We start from the raw sequence: 25,743 nt of genomic DNA on the forward strand, positions 1-25,743 counted from the left end.
TGGTCGTCAATCTATTGAGCTCCATGCAAACGCGAGAATTCACATTGATGCTAAACGCCGAATGCAGGGGCGTGCTAAAGCACAACGGCACGGCTGTAGGCGCAAAACAGGAACGACAACAGAAAAGGCGTCCATGACCGATAATCGAGTTGTCGTTGAGGACTTGGGCGACGTGCCAAAGACTATGGTGAATGTATCTAGCCCGAATCTGGTTAGCATGGACTAGAGGACGTTTAATCACGACGTCATCATTCCTATTGCCAATCAGAGAATCATGTGAAGCAACGAATAATACCTCCAATTCCCCATCATAGAACCCTATCCTTCTCTCCGAGCCATCCGGTCGCCAGCTCTTTAGCCTTGAATGTCAAGATAATCTCACACGCCTGCCGAACAAGCTTCTAGACCCTTGTAGGATGAGGTGCCGTTCACGTCAGTCCTGGAAATGCATGTGCTTGGACCGAATGGACAATAATGAGACTCGAGAGATCAATCTTACTGCGATCACTCCCTCCTCCACTACTGCAGTACGGGTTTCACACGAGACTTAGACAGGGGCGCCCACCTATACATTCGGGCTTATTCACTTCGTCTGTACACCCACTTATCAGGGAGGCGTCAGTTGCGATGTCCACCATTGTAGGGAAAAGGAAGCGAAAGTCTGAACATCCGTATGTTACTACTTTATGGGCTGATGTTCTGTAAGTAAATATCATACTAACTTCCTCCAAGATACCTCACTGGAAACTTTGCTCCTGTCACGGATACCTTTCAATCAACACCATGCTCGTACATTGGGTCCATACCCTCGGAGCTCTTGGGCGGACAGTATGTTCGCAACGGTGGTAATCCGGTCTCCAATTCGGATCTCGGGAGAGATGCCCACTGGTTTGATGGCGATGGAATGCTTGCTGGAGTACTCTTCAAACGGTCATCTTCTGGATCGAACCGCGTCACACCACACTTTGTCAATCAGTACATATTGACCGACGTCTGTCTTTCGAGTTTCGAGAATACGAATTTACGAACACCCATACTTCCCAGTATTGCAACGCTCGTCAGTCCAATTGCAAGTCTAATCGTAATATTAATACGCATCTTTCGAAGCATCTTCCTTGTACTATTATCCCACCTACCCGGCTCGCAGCAGGCCATCAAAAGAATCAGCGTCGCCAACACCGGAATAATATATCACGATGGACGTGCTTTAGCTACATGCGAAAGCGGGCCTCCGATGCGTGTGAGGCTTCCCGGCCTTGAAACTGTCGGCTGGTACGACGGAAAACAGGCAGAGGGAGAGGAAGTGTTGTCTCAAGGCACTGATGAACAAGATGCCAGGTTTGGTGGAAAAGGAGTCCTCAGTTTCATGAAAGAATGGACCACAGGCCACCCAAAGGTTGACCCATGCACAGGGGAAATGTTACTTTTCCACTGCACATTTGTGGCTCCATATGTACACTATTCGGTGATCCCACGGGAAAGGAAACCCGGAACTCCTCTTCCAAATTTACTGAATGCTCCCGTTCCCGGGTGTTCGGGTGGCAAGATGATGCACGATTTTGGAGTATCCCGCAACAACACTGTCATTCTCGATCTTCCTCTGACTCTAACCCCATTCAACCTGCTTCGGAATCATCCTGTGGTCTGCTTTGAACCAAACAGCCCTGCTCGTTTTGGTGTTTTCCCTCGCCGACAACCGGAAAAGGTGAAGTGGTTCGAAACAGACGGATGTTGTATTTTTCATACGGCGAACACCTGGGACGAAAATGATGCGCATGGCAACACGGCGGCCGTAAATCTATTGACCTGTCGTCTTACGTCCGCATCCCTCGTCTTCAGTGCTGGCAATCTCACACCTCCTCCGCATCCTCACCGCAAAGAAGTAGTAACGAAGCGCCCCCGCATGTCCTTCTTTGCGAAGTATGACCTTGACGATGATATCGACAATACTGAGAAGCTCGGCGAGCTCGAGCCGCTCTTGTCTGAGCAACGGCATGCCAAGGTTGCCTACGATGCAACGCCCCCATGCAAAGATCCGCCAATTTCAAGTGACGACGAAGAGCAGTGTCGTCTCTACTACTATCGGTTCTCTCTCGACTCCCCAATTCCGACGGTGACCCACCAGTATGCGCTTTCGTCAATACCTTTTGAATTCCCCACTCTGAACCCAGCCGTTGATATGTCGGCTGCGAAATACATCTACGGCTGCAGTACATCCCACGAGTCCTTCGGTGCTGCTCTCGGAAAAGCTACAAAAATTGATGTCCTGGTGAAGATGGATGTCTTGACACTTCTAACACGAGCTCAAAATAGACGGCCAGAACCTGTGACGGGATGCGTGGATACGCGCAGCATATCACAGATCTTTTCAAGTGCCGAAGATCAAGATCCAATCAAAGCATTTCGTATGCCTGATGGGTGGTACGCACAGGAAGCGCGGTTTGTCTCCCGTGACAAGCCTGAATCTGAAGATGATGGCTACCTTTTGTTTTACGCCTTCAACGAAGCTCAATTGAATCGATTTGGGGAATGCCCCGAGGGAGCAGTTTCCGAGCTGTGGATTATCGACGCCAAGAATATGCAAGATATCATCGCAAGAATATCTTTACCACAGCGGGTTCCGTACGGGCTGCACGGCAATTGGTTCACGGAAGATCAAATTCGTTTACAGAGACCCGTCGAGCTGACAAGGACTATGCCTGTTGACAAACCAAAAACATTGTGGTCTAAAATAAAGGGTACGATGATCGCAGCGTCAGGATAGATATTAGAATCAACTTGACTTGGCGGGTGTGATCATGACATCGCGCTGAGATTTCTTAACGTCTACTATCTAAGCCTCACAGATGAGAAAGTAGCAATATACCCAAGATTATATTAGAGGATAACGCACTCAATCCATATTAGAATCAAAGCGCATACACCCGGAGAATTGCGGTTTACGACATTTTACCAACCGTAAGGGGCGTGCGATTTCTACTGCGTAGGCACACATTAGCATGGCTGTATCCACAACATGTGCAGACCTGCCAGGGTACGAATTCATTCTCCGTACTCTGCTGCCAAACTTTCTATTTTGGCATCCGACATGATATTCAGATGTTATTTTACCAAAGCGATGCCTGTTTACAGTTGGAATAGACGGGGTAGTCTAGACTGACAAGTACATTCGACGTATATTTTAACTCCCCTCCCACCTCGCTGGCCCCGCTCAGAAAGGCTTGATCTGACATCTCTCATTCACTCTACCGTCTAATTGGTGGCAAGACTCACCATTCACATCAAGTGGATTGAGGAAGAGCAACATCAAGCGCTAGCGCGGGAGACTACTGGATAGAATCAATCCCGGGACAAAGAGCTATCCCTACATTTACATCATAGATATCTACCAGAAGGAGGTAGCATATCACCAGCCCTCAAATGCACCAATCCTCATCAAGATGCTCTCATGAGTTTCGATCTAGACCGGAACGTCCCGGCACCGTTTTCGAGTAAAGTTGATGAATTTACGTGTAGATGACATGCTCACATGATGCATCCCATAGCTCGCGGTGACTTTATTACGAGGTATGATTATGGGTGTATCTGCGATGGAAGGATATTCGAGCATAGACACGTGCGTCATCCATTTTACTATTTGGAAGCGCCCTACATAAACTGGTTGCACCCAAGGGTTCCATGTGGCATGTGCTACGCTTCAGATTACTCTCAACTCCTTCGACATATTCTGCAACCATAGGCCAGACACAATGGACTCAATCGAGGCACGGAGGAACGATGCAGTGCGAATCAACAGTGAGTTGCCGTTACGCTCATTGTCAACAGATAGGAGTGCTCACATATTGTGATAGACAATTTCGTCAACGGAAGACTTGCCGAAATTGCCATCACCCGTCGTGGATCGGACTTTTATTTTGCCATTTGTGCTATTATGACTGTCGCGGCTATGGCTTTCATTGGTCTAGCGTTCACGAAACATCGTCGCGACCGTATTTTCCATTACATTACTGCTGCTATTGTGCTCGTCGCTGCCATCGCTTACTTTACAATGGGCTCTAACCTTGGCTTCACTCCTATTGCCGTTGAGTTTCGTCGTTCTAATCCTAAAGTCCGTGGGCTCTATCGTGAGATCTTCTATGTTCGATATATCGACTGGTTCATCACGACTCCCCTACTTCTAATGGATTTACTTCTTACAGCCGGTATGCCGTGGCCAACAATCTTATGGGTCATTTTGATTGACGAAGTCATGATTGTTACTGGTCTTATCGGCGCACTGGTCCGCTCTTCCTACAAGTGGGGTTACTTTACGTTCGGTATGTCTGCTTTGAATGGTGTACGTCGATATATTAACAGTCGCCATAGGTTGCGCTGCGCTATTCTACATCCTCTATCAGCTTGTTTGGGAAGCCCGCCGTCACTCCTCCATACTTGGCGACGATGTCCGCAGGGTATTTTTCTACTGTGGCTCTTTGACTGCTCTCCTCTGGACCCTCTACCCAATCGCATGGGGAGTCTGTGAGGGAGGAAACATCATCGCCCCCGACTCCGAGGCCGTGTTTTACGGCATCCTTGACTTCCTTGCAAAACCCGTCTTTGGTGCCCTCTTGATCTGGGGACACAGGAACATTGATCCCGCTCGATTAGGATTGGCCATTCGCGATTATGAGGATGACCCAAGTTACCGTGGTGGAACCCAGGGACTGCATGAAAAGCACGGAGCTACGAATGGCCATACCAATGGTGTCCATGCAGCTCCTGGTACTACAAACAGCGTAACTAATGGTGTTCACGCCACTGAACATCCTGAGCCTACCACCGGCGTTACTTCTGGCTATCATACCGCGCCTGGTACAGTCACGACTGGTACTGGTGCTCCACCAGCGCAGGTTGCGAATACTACAGTCTAGCCAATTCCATATCAGCCATTTACCAAAATGCGAGGAGAAGAATGCTTGAAGAGATAATCAATGCGTAGCTCAGGCAGAATGAATCAGAACATAAGGCGGAGAGGGCAGTAATGGACGGAGGAAAGATATTGCGCTACTTACTATTCGAAATGGTAATTCATCGTATGTTGGATACATGTACGTCTCTGATGATATATGATCAGAAAGTCGGAAGGAATTGCACGCCTGTATTGACATGTTTTCTTTTTAGCAAAGTATTAATACGGACCTACTTTACATTTGCTAAGTGATGACAAACAAATCCTAAGATACAGTGAATCGTGGAACCGTTTCAGGAACACATCTATGTAATCTCGATGAAATCAACAAGGTTAGAACGAGGCGTCATTGATGTTGGACGGGAGGATCTGTGAAAGCTCGTTAGAGTCATAAATAATATAATACCCACAGCATACGAGTACGAGCACCATATACAAGCAGAGGAATGGTTTTCCGAATTCGGCTAGACCAAGACTCCAATCGAACTTGGGGTCGATCGTTACCTCTCTAAGCTTGCTCATTTCTCGCCGCCATAACAAGTAATAATAATATTCAAGACCTTGGTGGATTAAAAAAACTTACATTGCCCTTATCTTTCGTTCTACATCACTGTCCTAAGCGCGGTGTGCATCTGGTATTTTGTGTTGAGTCCTTACATCGGTATTTCAGTGCAATCACCCCGATCCTTGGTGGGAATGGACAAGACGTCATGACTTTATCTGTCAACAACTTGGCGCCTACGCGTCTGCGAAATAAACAATACTTTGTCAACCGCATCCCGTGATATTCAGTTTCACCTTTTCGAGATGGGTAGGATACGTAAACCAAGCGTTATTATAGTCGGCGCTGGTGTTGGTGGTGTCGCTACCGCAGCTCGATTACGAAAGTCAGGATGCGAAGTTACCGTGATCGAGAAGAATGACTTCACGGGAGGACGGTGCTCGCTAATACACGAAGATGGATACGTATGCTCACATTGCATATTTTTGACATGATGGGAGTTCTCTGACAAGCTGCACAGCGATTCGATCAAGGGCCGAGTCTCTTGTTACTGCCTCATCTTTTCCATGAAACCTTCCGTGAGCTTGGAACTACAATGGAGGATGAAGGCATCAAGCTCGTCAAATGTGAGCCCAATTACAACATCCACTTTCACGACAACACATCTTTCGCCTTATCGACCGATCTTGCCATCATGAAGTCCGAAATCGAACGTTTTGAGGGCAAAGATGGCTTCGAGCGCTACCTCTCGTTTCTGCAGGAAGCTCATCGCCATTACGAGCATTCCGTAACGCATGTTTTGAAGAAAAATTTCTATTCCCTATTGAGCATGACAAGACCAAGCTTTTTGCGGCATGTCCTGCAGTTGCATCCATTTGAAAGTATCTATGGCCGGGCGAGCAAGTACTTTTGGACGGAAAGGCTGAGGCGCGTCTTTACTTTTGCTAGTATGTACATGGGGATGAGTCCCTTTGATGCTCCAGGAACCTATTCCTTGCTCCAATATACAGAATTGGCTGAGGGTATTTGGTATCCAATTGGCGGTTTCCACAAGGTATGTTGTACTCGATAGCTAGATAGCTGCTATGCACAATGCCGTTCGGTGCTGATCTTTGTAGGTCGTCGAGGGCTTGGTGAACGTCGGCAAGCGCTTGGGCGTGAAGTATCGCCTTAAAACTGGAATCTCTCAGATTCTACTATCCGAAGACGGAACGCGAGCTAAAGGCGTCATTCTCGAGGGCACTAATGAAGTTCTTGAAGCAGACGTCGTTATCTGCAATGCTGATCTTGTATATTCATACACAAATCTCTTGCCCTCGACATCCTACTCGAAACGATTATCCAAACGAGAGGCCTCTTGCTCTAGTATATCTTTTTATTGGGGCCTTGACAGAAGATTCACGGAGCTTTCCGCGCACAATATCTTCCTCGCCGAGAACTACAGAGAGAGTTTCGATAGCATCTTCAAGAAACACTTGATCCCCAACGAACCGAGTTTCTATGTCAACGTACCCTCGCGCGTAGATCCAACTGCTGCACCTGAAGGTTGCGACACCTTGGTTGTCCTTGTGCCCGTCGGCCATCTACTCGATTCTATGACCGAATTGCATAAAGGTAAATCAAACACCTCTGGTACAACCCAAAATTGGGATTCCATGGTTGCAACAGCACGAAAGACTATACTAGCGACTATCGAATCGCGTCTCAACATCTCACTCGCCCCTCACATTGTTCATCAATCCATAAATACACCTCCTACCTGGAGAGACAGATTCAATCTCGATCGAGGAGCAATTCTCGGTCTCTCTCACTCATTCTTCAACGTCCTTTCCTTTCGACCCAAAACGAAACATCCAAACATCAAATCTCTGTATTTCGTAGGCGCCAGCACGCACCCTGGGACTGGTGTACCCATTGTACTAGCTGGCGCGAAGTTGGTAGCCGAACAAGTCTTGTCCGATCGCTCGTTGAGAACAGACTGGGCTAAGGAAGAGCAAAGAAGAAGAAAAGAACCAAAGTCGGGGGAGATCGCCGCTCTTGATCGCGTACAATTCATTCCTTTGTTGAGTTGGATCCATATGGGGTTTGTGCTGCTGATAGGTTTACTACTGAGCATTTTTGGTCCCATTGCGGCCCGGGTGGACTGGAAGCAGGGAACAGGGAGATTCATGGGAGATTGGCGATAGGTTGCATCGGAAGGCTTCAATTAATCTTAGAAATCTGGACATCTATTCAGTATAATTTCCACTAGAGCGGAGCAACGTGGTCAACGTATTTCTCCCTTGGTGTAAGAGGACGAAATCTCACGGGTAATTGCGCAGCGCTGATGCGCATTAAAGAAAACTCAAGCCAATTACTACCTTATCCCTACATACTCGGAATCTGCCTCCTTTGTTCACAACAGCAGTGACTGTGACTGTTAACCCATTCCACCATTACTACGGTCATGACATCATGAATTTGGGCGCCTAACAGGCCCGGGGTTGTGCAAGGATTTAATGCGTGTATGTGAGGGTCGGAAGACTGGTCTCTCCACCCAAAATGAGTTCGTGGGATGCCGGGTATATGCACAAGAACGTCAAATGAGTTTGTGGTAAGCAATCTCATAAAGACCTATGCAAAGAGTCGGACAATGCGATCGTAACATTGTGCGTCAATGGATTGGACTTGCGATCGAGGCTGTAGGAAATCATAGGCGCGAGATCAAAGAGAATTAAAAGAGACTCGATGAGCATCGTTAACTTCTATCGTTCTAGATTATCAGCAGTGAGGCCATGAAGAAAAGTGGAGGCGGCCACAGGATCTACGCTCAGTGGCTCGCCGCACGTAACGAAACGAGAGACCGAGATCCCATGGAGGCCACACAGCCCGATTCGGCGATCCAACAGCTACAATATATCAGCTTTTGAAAATGCCATTCCGCTCCGCGAATTCAGACAATCGATTTCACAAAATTTACACACAATGTTACATGTCTTCACGATTATATTGGACTATGCCGCTTTTTGCAGCATCATTCTCGTCACGGGAGTAAGTTTGTTCCAACCTTATCAATGTATTATTGTCTGCTAGCTCATATTCGAAATGCAGATCTTCATGCATAGCAATGCGAGAGCTAACAAGATTTCAGATTGTAGTAAAAGTATTATACAACCTTTACCTACACCCATTGCGCCATTATCCAGGTCCCCGATTATGGGCAGCAACTCGACTGACTTGGACATGTTCTATGCAATCTGGAAATTTCCATCGCCATCTCCGAGATCTGCATGATCGATATGGTCCTGTAGTTCGCATTGCTCCGGATGAACTCTCATACACCGATGCCCGTGCCTGGAAAGATATATACGGCAACCGCAATATTTTCAAGAACCGAATCTGGGCAGGGCAAGAAGAAGCAACCCATCCACTCAGCATCGTCAGCACCGATGAGGCCACACATGTGCGAAACAGAAGAGCACTGATGGGAGCATTCACGGAACATGCAGTCATCGAGCACGCTCCTATCCTGGAATCACTTGTCGATACCATGATCCAGAATTTCAAGCAGGACGCTATTAAGAACCAAGGTCGCATTATTGTGAACATTTCAGACTGGCTCAACTTCCTCGCGTTCGATATCTCCGGCGCACTTTCGTTTGGTGAGTCCTTTGGAAGTGTAAAGCAAGGCTACGCGCACCCTTGGGTGGAAATCTCGTGTAGCTTCGGCAAGGGTATTGCTATGATGGCATCAATCAATTACTTCAGGCCGCTTGACAAGTTGATGAAGTATGTGATCCCCGCGAAGGTGTTGGAGAAGATGCAATATCACAAACAGCTTGTGCATGAGAAGCTGATGCAACGACTTGCCATGGAGCACAAAGCCAAGAGCCAAGATTTTGTCGGTTCGATCATGGCTTATAATGAAGAGAAGGGCGAGGTCAAGATACCAATGGACGAGGTTGAAGCGAATATGACTGTGCTTATCTTCGCTGGATCAGAGACTACAGCCACGGCCATGGTTTCGATATTTATGCAACTGCTCAAGAATCCTGAAAGAATGGAAAGAGTGCAAAAGGAGATACGAGATGCCTTCGCTACCGAAGAGGATATCAAAATAGCGAATCTATCACACTTGGATTATTTGACAGCTGTTATCGAAGAAGGCATCAGGTTAGGTCCTCCAGCTGCAGTTGGCCAACCACGGGTCACACCTAAAGAAGGGGAAATGATAGCCGGAAAGTGGGTTCCTGGAAATGTGAGCACATCCCCCCTCGAGATCCTTTCATTAAACCATATGCTGATAAGGGTAGACTTATTTGGCTGTTAATCAATTTCCGACCTTCCGCTCGGCAACAAATTTCACCAATCCTGACTCTTTCATACCTGAACGTTTCCTTCCATCCTCCCCTTACCCGAACGACAAAATCGCGTCTTTTGAGCCGTTTCTTCTCGGGCGCCACAAGTGTGTAGGTCAGAAGCTCGCGTGGGCCGAAATGCGCATAACACTTGCACGCATATTGTACGCATTCGACATCAAAGCTACTGTACCTCCGGGTGATTTTGGGGATCAGAGAACATTTATATTCTGGGAGAAGAAGAAGTTGGATATCGAACTGAGGCCGAGGGAGGAGTGCTTATAGCAGTGTGATTCTTCTGTATGTACCTGTCTCCTTAACATAGACTTTTTACTGCCTCGTGTTATAAAACATAGCAGGAAGGTTAGAATAGTGTTCGTTGGGGCTTTCTTAATTTTTTCTATTTCATCCAAAATCTAACAATAAAGGTCTCTAATATTCTAACGAATAAATTGCTGCACGAAATCTGCACCCAACCCATTCCCCTCATAGTGTTTCTGAGCAAGGCTATATTTTACTTTGATGTTTGTTTTTTAAATTTTGAATTATCTAAGGGGTATCTCAAAAGCAATAAAGTCATGGCAGGTGGGTGACAGGCTATCTAATGAGCAAGCCACGGAAATAAGCAAAATAAGCTCTGCTCGATAGCTTCAATGAAAGCGTTGTATAGGAGTCATTTCAGCGTTCACGCCAAATGACAAAGTACCACGCAAACGATCTAATCTGCCATGAGACAGCATATCATTATCATTATCATTTAACTGGAGCCTTTCCGTGAGATACAACGTGTGTTCCCGTAATTCAATCACTGGCTCATCATCATCCTCACAATCCAAGGTCAGCTACTCGTACTCGTATCATCAGCTTTGGCGCGGGTCTGCTCCCGATCCATTCGCGCGCCCAGCTGGTGGGATGTGGGGTGATAAAGTCGAGATGGGCCAATGGAAGCCGGAACCGGGAAGCCACTCGTGGCGGGGTAGCGTCGCCCAGCTTGGGATCTACCTTGGTTCTCGAAGTTCGATCCAATCCCACTGTGCCAATTGCCTTCAAAGATGAAAGATATCGCCGAAGCTACGGATAGACTCCCAGATGAATGGACGCAGTCCAGTCTACTGTATACGAGTTACCATACCCACTTGATGCCTCCATGATTCCGTTACCCTGGTTCTTCCCCATACCTTGTCCATTATTTTCGAACCTCCCTCGTGTCGTGCCTTGTTATTACATCACACATCACGACTTTCAATTGACTCGTTTCTACCCTTCTGACGTCTTTCGCTTTTGCATACGCCAATGTAGCATTGCATGGCTCGCCTACAATGGCTGGGCTACAGCCAAACGTCTATGCCGCCGTGTTCATTACCATGCCAGCAGCGATCGTGGCGCTGGTCCTACGTCTCTTATCACGGCGGATGATCAAGATGAAGTACTGGTTCGATGACTGGTTTTGCGTGATCGCATATGTATGCTTTCCACTGGGGTAGTTGTCTTACACTGCTGACCGAACGTTCCGCAGATTTTCGCTCTTGCTTATTGTATAGACGTTGTTTATTGTACGCAACCGAATTCCACTCCACGATATCTTCCGATTCTAATTGTCACAGGGACCGCGAATTACAGTCTCGGTCAAACGCTTCCTCCCCCGGGTGACCCTTCCGCCGATCATATTCGCGAGATATCGCGACTGTGTCTGTGGCTCGAGGAGGTGTTCTACACGATCTCGCTCGCCTTTTCGAAGCTCTCCATTCTCTCATTCTACTGGCGGATATTCCAACATACCTCCATCCGAATACCTATACAAATAATCTACGTCGCCGTCGTGATATGGGCATTGGTCAAATGGTTCCTCACCATATTCCAATGTGTTCCCATACGTTTTATCTGGGACAAGGATATACATGGGCATTGCACGATCAACGTGTCCAACTTCTTCTTCAGCACGGTGCTTTGCCACTGCATATTGGACATATTGATACTTTTGCTGCCAGTATTCCCGGTCGCGAAGATGCACCTCTCGTTGAGCAAGAAGCTTGCGGTCACGACCATCTTCCATTCAGGGGTCATGTAAGAATACAACAACTCTTTCACTACTCGAAGTGACCTACTGACATCAATCCTCAGCGTATGTGTGGCCTCAGTATTCGTCCTCATCGAGTCATGGAAATACAACCAAGAAACCGTGCAACTGCCCCACGACAGCGCCCTCTTCACCGCCTGGGGCGCCGTGGAAGTAAACATGGCCGTCTTCGCAGGTACCTTTCGCACCCACAAGCCCACACACTCAAGCAGTCGCTAACCAACACTCTCGATTTGCAGGTTGTCTACCGACGCTGAAGCCCATATTCCGCAAGGCGTTCCCGACTGTGGGGGGCCTCTCGACCGAGCACACGAGAAGTCGCGACGGCCGGCAGACGACGCCGCCACGCATGTGGCGGTTCAGGCGGTCGGATAAGAAGAAGAATGATACAGAGTCGAATACAGTGACGGGGCCTGTTCATCTCGAGAATGTCGCTTCGCACGAGCTTCAGCACGCTGGCTCGAGACCGCCTCGAGACCCGCTGGATGATTTGAGTTTGTACATATCGGATGTAGAGTCGCAGGGGGAGGAGGTTTCGGAAATACCAGATAATTCTCCTCCTCAGCGTTAGGAGCGTTGTTGTAGGATAGACAGGTAGTTTCAATGTGTACTCGTGATAGTACTCTTCATTGGTCTTCAAGTCCCGCAGTGTCAAGATGCGCGAATGTTGCCAAGGCAGGCCGCCCGAACATCAACCAATGCTGCGGAAGTAACGACCTAGGTTGGTGCTCTCGAAAACCGAAACCAGCAATCACACTTACCCATCGACACAATCTGACGATGCTGAGAAGATCCGTAACCAGTAAACATTGCGTGCAATGATCTCGTCTTGCTGCGGACTCGTTGCACTAAAACAGACTACGGCCATTAGGGCCGTTTATGGTCGCATATCCATGTTCAACAACATAGTTCCATGTCAGGGTACCGGGTGCAACGAGTGTGACAACTCCGGTCCCTACTGAGAAGTCACTCATGCATGGAAACTGATTCCATGTTCTACGAATTTCCGACTCAATGGAAGGATCACTCTGCAGCTGGAAACATAGATTCAAGTCTGAAACGTGCATGGTGAGCGTGATTACCATATATCGCTACGTAGAGAGGCCGAGATGGAGGAGAAATTTTTAACCATACAGAGATACACCAAGATGGAAGGAGACATGGTTGACCATATAGAGAGACAAGCCATGGAAGCCATTACACGAGATGAACCGAGATGGGAGGAGACATGATTAACCATACAGAGGTACAAGCCATGAGAGTCATTACACGATCATTAGGGGATTGAAACAAATGAAATGGGTGGCACAACCGAGAGAGAAAACCATTTTAGCGACGCAGCTTAGTCGAGAGAGGAACCCATCAGAACGACGCAGCTCAACGGCGATGGCATTGATGATAGAAGAGATTAAGGGCAGCAAGGAAATACCGTATTCGTCTTTAGGTTTTAGCAATACGATAGCGGAAGGTGGTTCATGGATGCTGACTTACTGGTTCTGCGCTGCCCTTCGGCGCCGCTCTGCTTCCGCCCTCACTGCTTCCGCCGCCATGTACTCTTCCTCAACACGAACGAGATCTTGAATGATTTCGCCAACGTTCCTGTACTGGGATCTCCAGCACTTGAGGATGACCTCGCCTAGGACAAGCTTTCTGGTGACAGGGAAGGTTCCCCGTTTGAACAAGATTTTGATCTCATTTGGCTTCTTCTTGTAGTATGGTTTGCGTGTCGTCTCGAGCTCGTAGAACATAGAACCAAGTGCAAAGATCTCGGAGTGAATGGACGGCATGCCATCCCGCATGTATGGATATGCTCCATGGGGCGGCGGTTCGACGGAAGGTCGAGATCCATCGATAGACGAACCGGCGAAATCGCACAACTTCGGGATGGCGTCAGAGGTCAGCATAACGTTGTGGGGACCGATGTCGACCTGGAGGACATTTTGGGAGTGAGCGTGGTGGAGAGCTTGCGAGATCCAGATCGCCCATTCGAAGACTTGGTCTTTTTGGGGACGTTCTCCAAGATGGCGTGTGTACGCCAGATGTTGGCGCATAGTGCACACGTGCTGTTCGAGAACAATCATTCTGTTGTACTCATACACAAGCCTTGTGATGTAGGGATGAATCCCGAGACGCTCATAAATCTTTTCCTCGATCACGAGCTTCTCCGTGGCCTCGGGGGTGTCATAAGCTACCTTGACGACCCTGCCACGCCCGATTTCGAAGAGAACGCCAGATGTGCCTGTCGCAACAGCAACAAGCCCCATGAGCGTTTGCTTCATCTTCAAGTCGGCGAGGAGATTCATTGTGAGAATATCAACGAAGTGGAACAAAATGAAATGGGAAAATGAAATGGGGAGTTGGAGTGGGGAGTTGGAATGGAGAGTTGCAAGACTACTCGAGGCTGAAGTGCTCATCAGATATAAAATCCAAGCTGAACCTCTCGCGTCACACCGTGGCGGGTCGCATATTCGTTTGCTTCGGTCCATGTCATCCCCTGCGTCGATCATGGGTGCGCACCCCACGATCGTCGAAACAGTACTCCCGCTCCCGCCCACACCACTGCCAATCGCTTTACTCCGTACGCATACACCGTACAAGCCACACAAAAAGAAATACTCCGAATTGGATGAGGTTAGAGGGACTGAATACAAACTTCAAACATCTACAGTAATCGTAACTACAATTCTACAAGCAAAAGAAGTGAACACTATGGATGACCTCTCAGTCGAATGGCCTAAGCAATGGACCAGAGGTGTGATTTTTGGAAATGCCTTCATTTCGCTCGAACGGTGAGGATGCTTGCAGAAAATCCGTTTCCAAGTTACTCTTTCCGCTGGATTGCATTCGAGTTGCCTTGCAGAGTCTCCTCTACAACTGTGTGTATCCGTCTTGGCGTAGAGAGTCGATTATCGCCAATGCAGATCAAGCAAACAAAGCCAGTGAAGCTCAAGGAATACAGGGACTCGAGGCCTCCCACCTTCTTCTGTACTTTCTCTTTGAGATCAGCTGCATACCGCGTCTTCCCCACATACTCCTCAAGAGGCGATTCTGAGGCAACATGTCATTTTTTTGACATTTGACCGTTCGCAGGCACCCTTCAGCCCCTGTCACATCCAATTTCTCTCCATGCATCTTGTCTATGGGCCTGGTCTAGAATAGATACGTGTGCACTTTGCTCGTTTGAATCTATCGGACATACACTCCGTACTCCCAATTAGCAATCTCATCATGTATCCTTGTTCGTATCACAACCTGTCCCAAGCAGTGCGACATCCTGAAGACCAATTCAGCATCCAGCCCTCGTCTCGACGTAGACAGCCGACCTCGCCAGGCCTGACTGCAACTCAATGTCGCTCGTATCCTCGCTCTTCCTGCTGCATTTCGTCCAGGCATTGTCAACTCCATACAAAATTGGCCTATTGTCCCTGTCCGTCTCGTCATACGCAATGTCGACCGTACGGTCGACGTTGATCCGCGGCCTGCCCGTGTGCTTGGATTCAAACGACGGCGATGATGAAGATGTGGTGTGACTTTTGGGGTTTGACGACGCCCATGTCGCACCAAGGCGGGAAAGAAGTCCCGCTCCATCTTGCGGTCTGAACAGTTTCTGTATCGTAGGGAGACAAGCTACGAATATGGCAGTCCCAAGTTCCACCATACCCCAGTACATTGTCGATGCCAGACTTGCTGTTACATTTCGTGTCAGTTTCATGGCTGGAGGGAGATGCGTGTCACGAAGGGGGACGAACCAGATCTCATCTCAACCGTCAACGCCCGACCGTTTTGCTTGATCAGAGCGCGGGGGCCCATGATGGCAAGGCGGAGTACAGAAGCCACAACCGTGCTATCTCGTGAGATTAGAACCAATCAAATTTGAATTCATCCAAGGATCGTGGACGCACGATGAGCCTACTATCAGGATTGACATCACACCAACCTTCTTTACGACATTCAATTTCAATTTCAAGATCTGTAAACACCATCAGTTTTACGGCTGGTGAAGAAGCTAATAGTGAGACCTACAAATGGCATGGGCAGGATAAGGATGTAGATGTCAAGAATGGCGCTGGTGAGGAAATTGATAAACAAAATCATCAGCGTTTTTGGACAATGTGCTGCGAAGACTGGTGTTGCGCCCCAGTTGGAACGGAAGTGGGTCCCACACTGGAACACCTCGGCGAAGAAGAATGACAGCGACCAAGCTAACACGACATAGATGGACGCGATGACTAGAACGCGAGGTCTGTTGATAGAGAAGATGCGTAGGTAGAGGAATAGGAAGCTGCATCTGACCAGGCCCATTGCCAGTGGATGCAAGAACAGAAAGGGGTACTGGATCTGGACCCAAGTTTAGTTCATCGTTGACCATGTTTCCACTTGTTGGGTCTTGAGTAACGTACCTTTCTTGCTTCAATCAATCGAGCCATTTCCAACTCCGCATGGTTTTCAACTCCAGTGGGAATACTGGTCAAACGCCCCAGGGTGTGCTTTGAAGCACCATAGCTGAGCATCGACCCGATCACGATAGACAAAATCTATCATTCATTAGCCCCACCTAATATTGCCATGACGGCTAACAGCAGTGACATTGACGCCGATGAAGACTATAATGGCCTAGTAAGGGGACGAAGAAGTATGAATACATACTGTTGCAGGCACCAAGAGCCAGTCGTCGGCCAACAGAGGCTGTTTGAACCTGAGCCGGACCCAGAATTTTGTCGCTACCGCAATTACGTTTACCACCGCTAAAGAGATGCTGGCGGCAATCAGGTGTCCACCCGTCTCGTAGTAGATAGGAGCCATGGCGAGGTAGCTTGCAAAAACAGCTGCAGCGTCGCGAGAAATCGGACTTTCTCCACTATTTCTGAAATATGCGATATGTCGTACTAATGGACGGGTCGCAGTCCGAAGAGCACCTTGTCCAGCACTCCCGTCTCATCGGTAAATTTCCAGATGCCTTTGAGGGCAAGCGCAGCCATTCTCTGTTGAACGAGGTTGGGAGCAAGTAGTCTTGGGGTAGGACAAACTCGGGGCTGAGCGCCATTCCGTTAAGCGGGTTAATCAATCTCCTCTTCAAGGTAATCTCACGTACTTCGCATTTGTTCTTCAGCCAGTAAAATGATGGCTAGGAGAGAACGATGATGCGGGCAAGAACAGGCAGTGCATGAATTGTCCGTCCATGAAATCGCACGTCAAGGAATGTTCCCCTTTCTTTCTCTTCGCATATCTACGGGGTACACAGTCTTGTTGAAATTGATGGTTGGTACTCCATAGTTGTCGAATAGCGGTCGTCAGGTGTGTGGTCACTGTGGGGCTGATCGCGGGAACTAGACAATTCGGGAACGGGACGGCCCCATAATTTTGACCAGCAACGTGTCTTAGATGGACCGTGCATGTCCTTCAACGACGATCCATGCACTTCGGGGAACTATACGAGGCTACAATGGTAACTACACGAACTCACAAATGCTACACCATGCATACGGACCATTTCTATGAAATCCTATGCTCTACCAGATGCATCGAGATGAAGCGCATAGTTGACGAGGGTGATTTGCTTGGCTGCGTCGGAATACTTAAGCAAACAATCAAGGAGCCAATTCTCTTCTCTTCCCACTCACCCCTCACATAAATCATCCAGGATAGCATTCTACCGAAATACAATCGTTATCTGCTACCCATAACTCGGGAACGCGCATTGTTTCGTCCTCTTTTCAGGCCAATAATTAGTTACACAAAATGAAACAGGCAGCCATATCGGCCTTGCTGCTTCCCTTGTGTATCTTTCAACCACTCGCGGTGCACGCAGAAACGGCCCCGTCATACCGTGACAGGCTGCTTTCTCTCCACCAATCGATCGTCGAGATTCCCTCAATATATGGGGGCGAGGCTGAGGTCGGGAACTTTCTGATTGACTACCTCTCTGAGCAAGGTCTTGCCACCGAGCGGCAGTTCTTGCCGTCATCAGAGCGATTCAATGTGCTTGCCTGGCCGCAGCCGCGCACCTCCAACTATTCTCGTATCATTGTGACGACACACATAGATGTTGTGCCTCCATACTTTAACTATTCACGCTCGGGGCCCGACCCACCCACGGCCGAAACCGTTATCGCAGGCCGTGGAACCTCTGATGCAAAGGGCGCTGTGGCAGCACAGACACTGGCAGTGCTGGAGCTCCTGTCTGCTGGTTCCATCACCGGGGACGATGTGATGCTCGTCTTTGTTGTCGGTGAGGAGGTCAATGGCGATGGCATGCTCTACTTCTCCGCCGTCATGGCGGAGCGAGGCACCCAGCCAAGTGTTGCTATCTTTGGGGAGCCTACGAACAGCACTTTGGCATGCGGTCACAAGGGAGCCTTGGCCTGTAACATCAAGGTCAAGGGCTTATCGGGTCACAGTGGGTATCCTGAGTCCGGCAAGAGCGCCAACGAAGTACTCATGCGGGGTCTGCTGAAGGCGATCGACACTGATCTTGGCAAGAGCGAGCTGTATGGCAACACTACCATCAATGTGGGCTTGATGGCGGGCGGGATCGCGGCCAATGTCATTCCTGATGCAGCAAACGCATCACTTGCAATTCGCGTCGCCATTGGACCTCAAGATTCCGGGCACACCATTGTTCAAGACAGGCTGCAAGAGATTCTCACCAGTGTTGATCCTGAAGCCTTCACAATGGAGTGCCCTTTCGGTTTTGGAGTTGTTGATACCAACTGCGACGTAGAAGGTAAGTAATTTTCGCCACAAATTTCCGATAGATGAGTGAAAAGAAAAGAAAAAGACTGACCCCCACCAGGATTTGAGACTGATGTGATGGCATATGGTACAGATATTCCCAGGCTGCAGGGTAATCACTCGCGTTATCTCTACGGGCCTGGGGATATTCTGAAAGCCCATACCGCCGATGAGTCCATCACTCTGGGGGAACTGGAGAGTGCAGTAGAAGGGTACAAGAAGCTCATTCTGCATGAAATCGAGCCCAAAAACTCCACAAGGCGCTGAAATAACTCGTTCTGTAAATAGCAGTTCTCCTAGTATATTCTGCTTGCAACCTCACACTTTCAATCTTGCGTGCGATGTGATTACATAGAAGCAATTCACGATGCCTTTCTTCCAGTATTTGATAAACCAGGTAACTTTTACTTGACACATCAAACATCCTTGACTCCGCCAATGCATGCAATTTGTCCCATTTTCCCCATTCGTTTATGGCATCACGCTTCATTTAGGAATACTTTATCTCATGTGAAGATGGATATTTTTGGGTCTACACGGCACATGGCCGCCTCGTGGAAATCCTCTCAGCAGTGGTATGCCTGTTTATTCGCTTTTAGATTCATTTCTAGCTGGTCGAATCTCTCCGCAGGGCTACTAATGATCACATGGCCTGAAGTCTTGATCATTTGTCGTCATGAGGCCGACATTCACGTCCAAGATTCCGCGAAGGTATTTCCGTTGCGATGCGGATACTCCAGAGGTGAAGGGATATCCTTCGTTGCAAGGGTTACTTACTGCGCAGTGGGCTTCGTGAAGGGGGGGCATCTCAGCAAGATAGGTTGGTCGACCCTTGAGCGATGTCGATGTCTCTTCAAGCTGGTCCAGGTTTTCACTGGAGACACTCAATGCCATCGATATTGTCACGCATTATTCCGCGTAATGGGGAACTCCTGTAAATAGAACTTGTATATTGATACTTTCAGCTCATGCTTTATCCATAACCTTGGCTCACCTGCAAGCAACATTCACTTTCTCTCCGGCGGACCAGTTGGAAACCATCTTTCGCATTCGAGAGCTACGGTGCCCGGTGCTGCAATATTAACAGTATTTCTGTACTTGCAATTCGCGAACCGAAATTCATCTGCAGTTGAACAACATTGAGAAAAGTTCGATCGCAGTAACGCAATTCACTCGCGTCTTCCTACAGCCCTACAAATCAAATGATGTCCTCATGGCAAGGCAGCGAGGGTAGTGCGAGTCCCCCAAATGACCCCTACACTCTCTACAACCAAACGGAAGACATACATGTCTTTCAGAATACCGAGACATCTTGTATCCTCAATGTAGAGACATGACTTGCCTGCCTTTCTACAACAGGCAATGTAGACGAGAATAACCTGCGAGTTTCAGCTCTGTAGTGCAGGTTTAGGAAGGAGGCTGGGAAGCTTATGTGACCACAAATTGCTTGGTAACCAATGTAGAGGCAGGAAACGACGTTTGACAATATATATTCAGCCTCGTCGGACCCAGTCCATTTTGGATGAGGAAAAAGGTCCGAATGTCCAGGCTCCAAGAACGCCCCTGGTGAAACCTTGATGTCAGCAATGGATATTGCACTTGGCAACGAGTAACTGTGAGAAATATCAGATGAGGCCTTTCGTTAGTGGATACAAGAAAATCCTGTTTCGCGCGAAATGGTAGATCTGAGTGCTGCTCGGGACATGCCATTCAGATCCTTTGCTACCTAAACGGGCTTCATGCAATACAACCGGCTATTTGGATGCAACGTGACTGTAACCCCACCAGTTCCCCCAAACAAAGTATATTGCTGCTGCCTGAGTGAAATAGCCGGATTCTTCATTGTCTTGGGCACAGTAGGCTTGAGTCTGTTCACCAATAGAAAGTCATCCATGCACAATTGCGGAAACAGTTACTTTGTTGTGAACTGCATGGTAGGGACTGAGATCAGTAGGAGGCCTCCCCGTTTGAAACAACCGATCTTCAGCGTGATAGTGCGCGATCTAACCGCCCCATTGATGAAGAAAACATACGGTTCATCTGAAATGATTTGCAAAAGGAGCTACGGATTAGTTCTCGTTGGAGACGACAGACAGCATCGAGGATCCTGATGAGGTTGTTGAAAATATGCGACATGCGAAAGAAAGATAGTACCTAGAGTACGAGTGACCTTCAATCGACCCAATTGGGCAATATCAAGTTTTACAACAATGGAAGACTAGGGAGCCATGGTGTATCTATAATTGTACGATATCGCCGTTAATGCCATGTTTTGACACCACTCACGTGTATCTCGACAATGAGAATCCATCAGTCTAGATTGAACCACACTGAGCCACGATTTACACTTGGATATACACAATAAAGTAATCGATAGGACTGCGAGACGGAAAATCTCTACATGGTCTAGTGCTGTTCGACTAAGCTAAGGAATGTAGGCAACGACAGTGCATGAAACATTCCTCTTCACAGGCGTAACATAGATCCTTTGTTGGGCCCTAAGACTCGGTGATTGACAAGTACCATCGAGTGCTAGTCCAGAAAGGATGGTTTCGCCGTTCGCACTTGTGACAGAACAGAAACGGATTGCTCTGTCACATGTACTAAACCAGTTCCAATATAGATCCACTTAGATTGGATCATCGATGTACTACACGGTACCTTGCAACAAAGACAGTCAACGGATGTGTTACCGAACTTGTAAAGATATAAGCTCCGGACTACCAAACCCATGTCTCGAGGGAGTGCGCAGGTCTTAATCCGGTCCTTCCATCAACGGCGCCGCAGCTTCATCGGCGCAGCTACGACGACATGCGCCCCATCACTGCACCACGATGCCACCACTCATATGGTATAGTACATTTATGGCCGTTTCTCGAGTCCCTATTTCATGATACAGAGCATCGGCTTGTACAAAAATCATTTGTTACTGATCATCCTAAATCACCGATACAATTTACGAAGCTGTCTCTATAAGTTTTCGACATCGATACCCTTTGCCGGAATCTATAGCAGCGATGGCGAACAAACAATCGATACTCATGTCGTTCTCTACAGATGGGTTGGATCCATCATTGCTAGTTCCATCCTCAGAAATGAATAATTTTCGATCCGAAAATCCATCCGAGGAGCAAAAAGACAAGCAACGGGACACCAAACAGGAGCAAGACAACAACGTGGAGGCTGGTGAATCTACTACTGAAAGTACCATACTGGCTGCTGGAAAGCTATCAACCGCTCGAAGAGTATCCATTATTGGTATACTGGCAAGCCTCTATGTGATCAATACCTTTGGCACTGGAATCCTTGTGGCCGCTTTGCCACGCGTGGCTCTTGATGTCCACCTCTCCGAAGCCCTGATCTTCTGGCCTGTGGCCGTCTACAATCTTGCTGCGGGATGTTTGTTACTGATTTTTGGTGCCATCGCCGACATCGTCGGCACCAAACTGATGTGGCTGACTGGAACTTACCTCTACATCGCCTTTACCCTGGCGGTCGGCTTCTCTCGCTCCGGCATTCAAATCATCATGTTTCGGACGTTCCAAGGTGCTTCCATTGCCGTGAGCCTCCCCACTACAGTGAGCTTCATTACCAATACCTTTCCCAAGGGAAATTGGCGCAATGTAGCATTCGCGACAGTTGGTCTTGGATCACCCTTGGGCTTCGCTCTAGGCCTTGTCTTGGGCGGTGTATTCACTGACACCATCGGGTGGAGGTGGGCTTACTACATTGCTGCTATGATGAACTTCCTGATATCCACTGCGGCCATATGGTTGCTGCCGAATATTCACCAGGCTAGTCATACTGATTCACGCATCCGTCGACTCACGCGAGATATCGACTGGGTCGGCGCGATCGTCATCAGCGTCGGCCTGGGCCTACTACTGTACGTTTTGGCCGCGATAACTTCCAGCTTGAGCGTAAGAGATCCGCAGGCCATTGTGCTGCTTCTGTTGTCTATTATACTCATCCTGTTGTTCCCTTTTTGGATGAGTTACCAGACGCGGAGAGGTCGGCCAGCTCTTATTCCAAACAGCCTTTGGCGGAACGCGGTCTTTTCGTCCATTTGCGTTTGTGTGTTTCTGAGCTGGGCTGGTATGAATTGCATCCAGTACTTGACGACACTCTAGTAAGCTCGTTCGACTGATACATTCCACGATTCCTGAAATATCTAACATTCATCGTACAGCTTCCAACAGATAGAGCACACCTCAGCGCTCGAGAGCTCCTTGAGGTTCATACCCCATGTATGCGGAGGCCTATTCATCAACGTGTTGACAGGTTACCTCGTCTCGCGGGTTCACATACAGAGCCTCGCCGTCATAACCGCCATAGTGACAGCGATCTCCCCTCTTCTGATGGCCACGATGCCCATGAACTCTAACTACTGGTTTGCGCCCTTCTGGGCTCTGGTACTATCACCTATCAACCCTGATGGTCAGTGCGGCACTGTAAACAAATTTCATCTCACTTTACTGATTGAGAAACAACAGCCCTATTTACGATCTCGAACCTCGTCATCTCGGATGCATTTCCTGATGATACACAGTCGCTCGCTGGTGGCGTCTTCAGTGAAATCTGTCAGTTTGGCAACTCTGTTGGCCTGGCTATAATAGCGGTCATTGCGAGGTCCGTCTCGGAGAGGTCGGACGCCACTACCCACGAGGCTTGGCTCATGGTAGGTTTCAGAGCCGCGTTCTGGACAATATTTGCTGGCTGTGTTATTGTCATTCCGTTGAGCTTCTTCGGACTGCGGAAGGGGGGCTTGATCGGAAAGAAAGGCCCCAACGCGAACCAGCAATGATATCAAGCTCACCTGGGTTCCCATGGAGCATGTACATAGAGAGCTGCAGTCTGTGAGCCATTTAGCTGTCACATGTGGGGTCTGTGATTAAATCATTCAGCAAAATATGGTTAGATATACAATCAGTAACTGCATTCGTCAAAGTCCCAAGAGATATCCCTCTGCCGTAGGTACCCGTCGTCACTCACGCTTGCTTGTGTAGAAGTGGTTATTGCTTGCACATGGGAGGGATCAAGGTTTTTCTTGTTCTTCTTTTTTGGGGAAAGAGAAACTGGTTTTTCCATTAGGATTTCAAAGGTTTCGTTTATACCGTACATACATTTTTGTTTTTTGCCCTCCGAGAAACAAAGACTAGACGGGACAGAGTAGACGATATCGTTTCCATACGCACACGCACACACGCACACACACGGAGGGGGAGAGGGAGAGAGGAAGAGAGTTGTATGAATACAGAGGAGAAGGGGAGAAGGAGAAGAACAAATGTGGAAAGAGTACGTTTGTTGATTGGGCCGTTGGTTTCGTGAGGTTGGTAGAGTAGGAGAGTTCTGGTTCATAAAACAGGAGAGAAAACGAAACGAAACGAAATGAAACGAAAAGATAAATAATACCCATGGCGCCTTCGCTAAATGTAAATATATTCCATAAAAGAGGTTGGTGAAGAAGAAGAGAGGAACGAGGATGTTGGAATGATGGATGGACGTAGAGTGACGTGTTTTTCATGGTCCTTTTTTACTTTTGGGGGGTTTGGAATTCGTTACGGAACGGAACGCTGTTTGCTCCTGCGAATGATGCGAAAGGGAGGAAGGGAGGAAAGGAAATTCGTTTCAATCGGCTCCCCCGTCTCCTCCACGGCGAGGAGGTCCGCTTTTAGATTCGCCGTATGTGAGAAGGCCTGCCTCGCGATCCTGGCGCATGCCCTCGAGCACGGCGACGAGGCCGCCCTCCCGCATGCGCTGCAGCACCACCTTCATGCCCTCTTTGGCGTTGGGCTGGCTCCTCATCGCGCGCTTCAGGCCAATCCCCTCGATGCTGCGCTGCAGGGACGCCGTGGTCCAGCTCTTTAGGAAGCCCATCTTCTGGGGCTGCTGGTCGTCCTCGGCGGCACCGGCGGCGGTAGCACCTTCGGCGGCCTTCCTCTTCTTCCACCTCTCGCCGACGTGGGAGAGCAGCGTCACTGAGCTCGTCACCTCGGTCGTCTCTCCGTTGTCTTCGACCTTTGCGCCGGGGCCGAACGACAGGAACCCGTGTCGACGAGCCGCGCCCTCCATGCCCTGCCAGAACTTCGCGTCCTCCTGTGCGGGGGAGGTAGGGCGCCGGAACTGCTGGCGCTCGATGACGCTGAGGATGCCAGTCCACTCGAGGTTGCGGGATTCCGTGTCCATGACGCCGTTCCTCATGTCGACGACCGACTTCTCGAGGATGTACGACTGCGTGTCGCCGCTGGCGGATGCGCCGAGCAGGGACCTGGGGACAAGCTTCAGGACCGCGCTCGGCAGCTTCGAGCGCTTGAGGTGCAGGCGCACCGTCGTGAGCTGCTGCTTTTCGGCGTCGTAGTGCCGGGCAATGGTGTCGGTCGAGAGCACGTGGGTCGAGTATGGATTCGGATACCGGAGGAAGTAGGCGAGCGTGACGGCGGGGAAGGGGTAGGCGTACGTGTCGTTTGAGGAGTAGAATTTGACCATGTTGAGAGCTTTTTCTCCGGAGGGCTCTGGGGAGCGGAGGGTTGGTTGATGGAGGTTGGAAAAAGGTTGGTTGGTGTAGGTGGATGTTTGAAAGTAAGCTCCGTGCCGCGCGTGGTCTTCTACTGTAGCAGTGCTACTTGCATGGTCGAGCGGAGCCAATTGCGTGTGACAATTGGACAAGGGAGTGAATGATAGATTCGAGGTGACGGGAGGACGAGACGTGGTGTGAGAAACAGCTGAATGTTGAGTGACGATGCGGTCGTTCGAGTGAAAGGCAAAAACCTCGGTGTGGCTGGATCGGGTTAGCGTGACGCATATCAGAAGCTATCAGCCAATCACATGTAGTCTTGTGCAACAGCTACATTTTGATAGGGATATTTCTAAATAGTATAGAATATCAACCATCCCGAACTCCTCTCATATTCCGCTGTTACAACGAAGGTGTTACGGCCCTGTGGCATTTTGGTTGCCAGTTTGGTTCCTGTAAGCCCATGGACCCAGCACCACGGTCAAGCTCAAATTCCTACCAAAGGCAATGGGAACAGTGAATGATTACTGCATTGTGTCTCCACTTAAATTCTCCCTGGCTACTCTGGTTGGTCACGTAGGTGAATGCGCAGCAGATCTTCACGGAAAGTCATGACGAACTACGAAGTCTACT

The 25,743-nt window shown here is 48.8% G+C and overlaps 10 protein-coding genes across 10 annotated transcripts; 7 read left to right on the forward strand and 3 right to left on the reverse strand.

Annotated features, from left to right (window-relative positions):
* Positions 1-627: 627 nt before the first annotated feature.
* On the forward strand, positions 628-2,764 carry BU24DRAFT_466517 (carotenoid oxygenase; the record flags this gene model as incomplete). Its single annotated transcript, XM_033532370.1, has 2 exons — positions 628-671; positions 733-2,764. 2 exons carry the CDS (start codon positions 628-630, stop codon positions 2,762-2,764), a joined length of 2,076 nt encoding a protein of 691 aa, XP_033379076.1.
* Positions 2,765-3,257: 493 nt separating this feature from the next.
* On the forward strand, positions 3,258-4,945 carry BU24DRAFT_45163 (opsin-like protein). The gene is made up of 3 exons (XM_033531130.1): positions 3,258-3,795; positions 3,852-4,316; positions 4,366-4,945. Exons 1-3 carry the CDS (start codon positions 3,750-3,752, stop codon positions 4,908-4,910), a joined length of 1,056 nt encoding a protein of 351 aa, XP_033379077.1. The 5' UTR covers positions 3,258-3,749; the 3' UTR covers positions 4,911-4,945.
* A 560-nt stretch (positions 4,946-5,505) lies between these two features.
* Positions 5,506-7,804, forward strand: BU24DRAFT_426950 (phytoene dehydrogenase). The gene is made up of 3 exons (XM_033529101.1): positions 5,506-5,914; positions 5,971-6,504; positions 6,569-7,804. Exons 1-3 carry the CDS (start codon positions 5,756-5,758, stop codon positions 7,634-7,636), a joined length of 1,761 nt encoding a protein of 586 aa, XP_033379078.1. The 5' UTR covers positions 5,506-5,755; the 3' UTR covers positions 7,637-7,804.
* A 210-nt stretch (positions 7,805-8,014) lies between these two features.
* BU24DRAFT_426951 (benzoate 4-monooxygenase cytochrome-like protein P450) lies at positions 8,015-10,289 on the forward strand. The gene is made up of 3 exons (XM_033529102.1): positions 8,015-8,480; positions 8,581-9,687; positions 9,743-10,289. Exons 1-3 carry the CDS (start codon positions 8,415-8,417, stop codon positions 10,070-10,072), a joined length of 1,503 nt encoding a protein of 500 aa, XP_033379079.1. The 5' UTR covers positions 8,015-8,414; the 3' UTR covers positions 10,073-10,289.
* A 537-nt stretch (positions 10,290-10,826) lies between these two features.
* Positions 10,827-12,459, forward strand: BU24DRAFT_426952 (uncharacterized protein). The gene is made up of 5 exons (XM_033529103.1): positions 10,827-11,250; positions 11,304-11,340; positions 11,392-11,851; positions 11,909-12,039; positions 12,104-12,459. Exons 1-5 carry the CDS (start codon positions 11,107-11,109, stop codon positions 12,433-12,435), a joined length of 1,104 nt encoding a protein of 367 aa, XP_033379080.1. The 5' UTR covers positions 10,827-11,106; the 3' UTR covers positions 12,436-12,459.
* A 459-nt stretch (positions 12,460-12,918) lies between these two features.
* Positions 12,919-14,271, reverse strand: BU24DRAFT_377387 (kinase-like protein). The gene is made up of 2 exons (XM_033524645.1): positions 13,356-14,271; positions 12,919-13,302 (listed from the first exon to the last, which is right to left on the reverse strand). Exons 1-2 carry the CDS (start codon positions 14,165-14,167, stop codon positions 13,242-13,244), a joined length of 873 nt encoding a protein of 290 aa, XP_033379081.1. The 5' UTR covers positions 14,168-14,271; the 3' UTR covers positions 12,919-13,241.
* A 776-nt stretch (positions 14,272-15,047) lies between these two features.
* BU24DRAFT_45247 (uncharacterized protein) lies at positions 15,048-16,818 on the reverse strand. The gene is made up of 6 exons (XM_033531192.1): positions 16,512-16,818; positions 16,265-16,399; positions 15,888-16,202; positions 15,767-15,834; positions 15,614-15,708; positions 15,048-15,551 (listed from the first exon to the last, which is right to left on the reverse strand). Exons 1-6 carry the CDS (start codon positions 16,665-16,667, stop codon positions 15,151-15,153), a joined length of 1,170 nt encoding a protein of 389 aa, XP_033379082.1. The 5' UTR covers positions 16,668-16,818; the 3' UTR covers positions 15,048-15,150.
* A 499-nt stretch (positions 16,819-17,317) lies between these two features.
* Positions 17,318-18,896, forward strand: BU24DRAFT_495960 (Zn-dependent exopeptidase). The gene is made up of 2 exons (XM_033534165.1): positions 17,318-18,588; positions 18,658-18,896. The coding sequence occupies exons 1-2, from the start codon at positions 17,604-17,606 to the stop codon at positions 18,861-18,863; spliced, it is 1,191 nt and encodes a 396-aa protein (XP_033379083.1). The 5' UTR covers positions 17,318-17,603; the 3' UTR covers positions 18,864-18,896.
* A 2,717-nt stretch (positions 18,897-21,613) lies between these two features.
* On the forward strand, positions 21,614-23,400 carry BU24DRAFT_466525 (MFS general substrate transporter; the record flags this gene model as incomplete). Its single annotated transcript, XM_033532371.1, has 3 exons — positions 21,614-22,482; positions 22,786-23,033; positions 23,090-23,400. 3 exons carry the CDS (start codon positions 21,614-21,616, stop codon positions 23,398-23,400), a joined length of 1,428 nt encoding a protein of 475 aa, XP_033379084.1.
* Positions 23,401-24,089: 689 nt separating this feature from the next.
* Positions 24,090-25,328, reverse strand: BU24DRAFT_45271 (uncharacterized protein). Its single transcript, XM_033531205.1, has one exon. The coding sequence runs from the start codon at positions 25,080-25,082 to the stop codon at positions 24,225-24,227; it is 858 nt and encodes a 285-aa protein (XP_033379085.1). The 5' UTR covers positions 25,083-25,328; the 3' UTR covers positions 24,090-24,224.
* Positions 25,329-25,743: the final 415 nt, after the last annotated feature.

The sequence above is a fragment of the Aaosphaeria arxii genome (genome assembly GCF_010015735.1).
Source record: "Aaosphaeria arxii CBS 175.79 unplaced genomic scaffold BU24scaffold_10, whole genome shotgun sequence".
Classification (NCBI taxonomy): Eukaryota; Fungi; Ascomycota; class Dothideomycetes; order Pleosporales; genus Aaosphaeria; species Aaosphaeria arxii.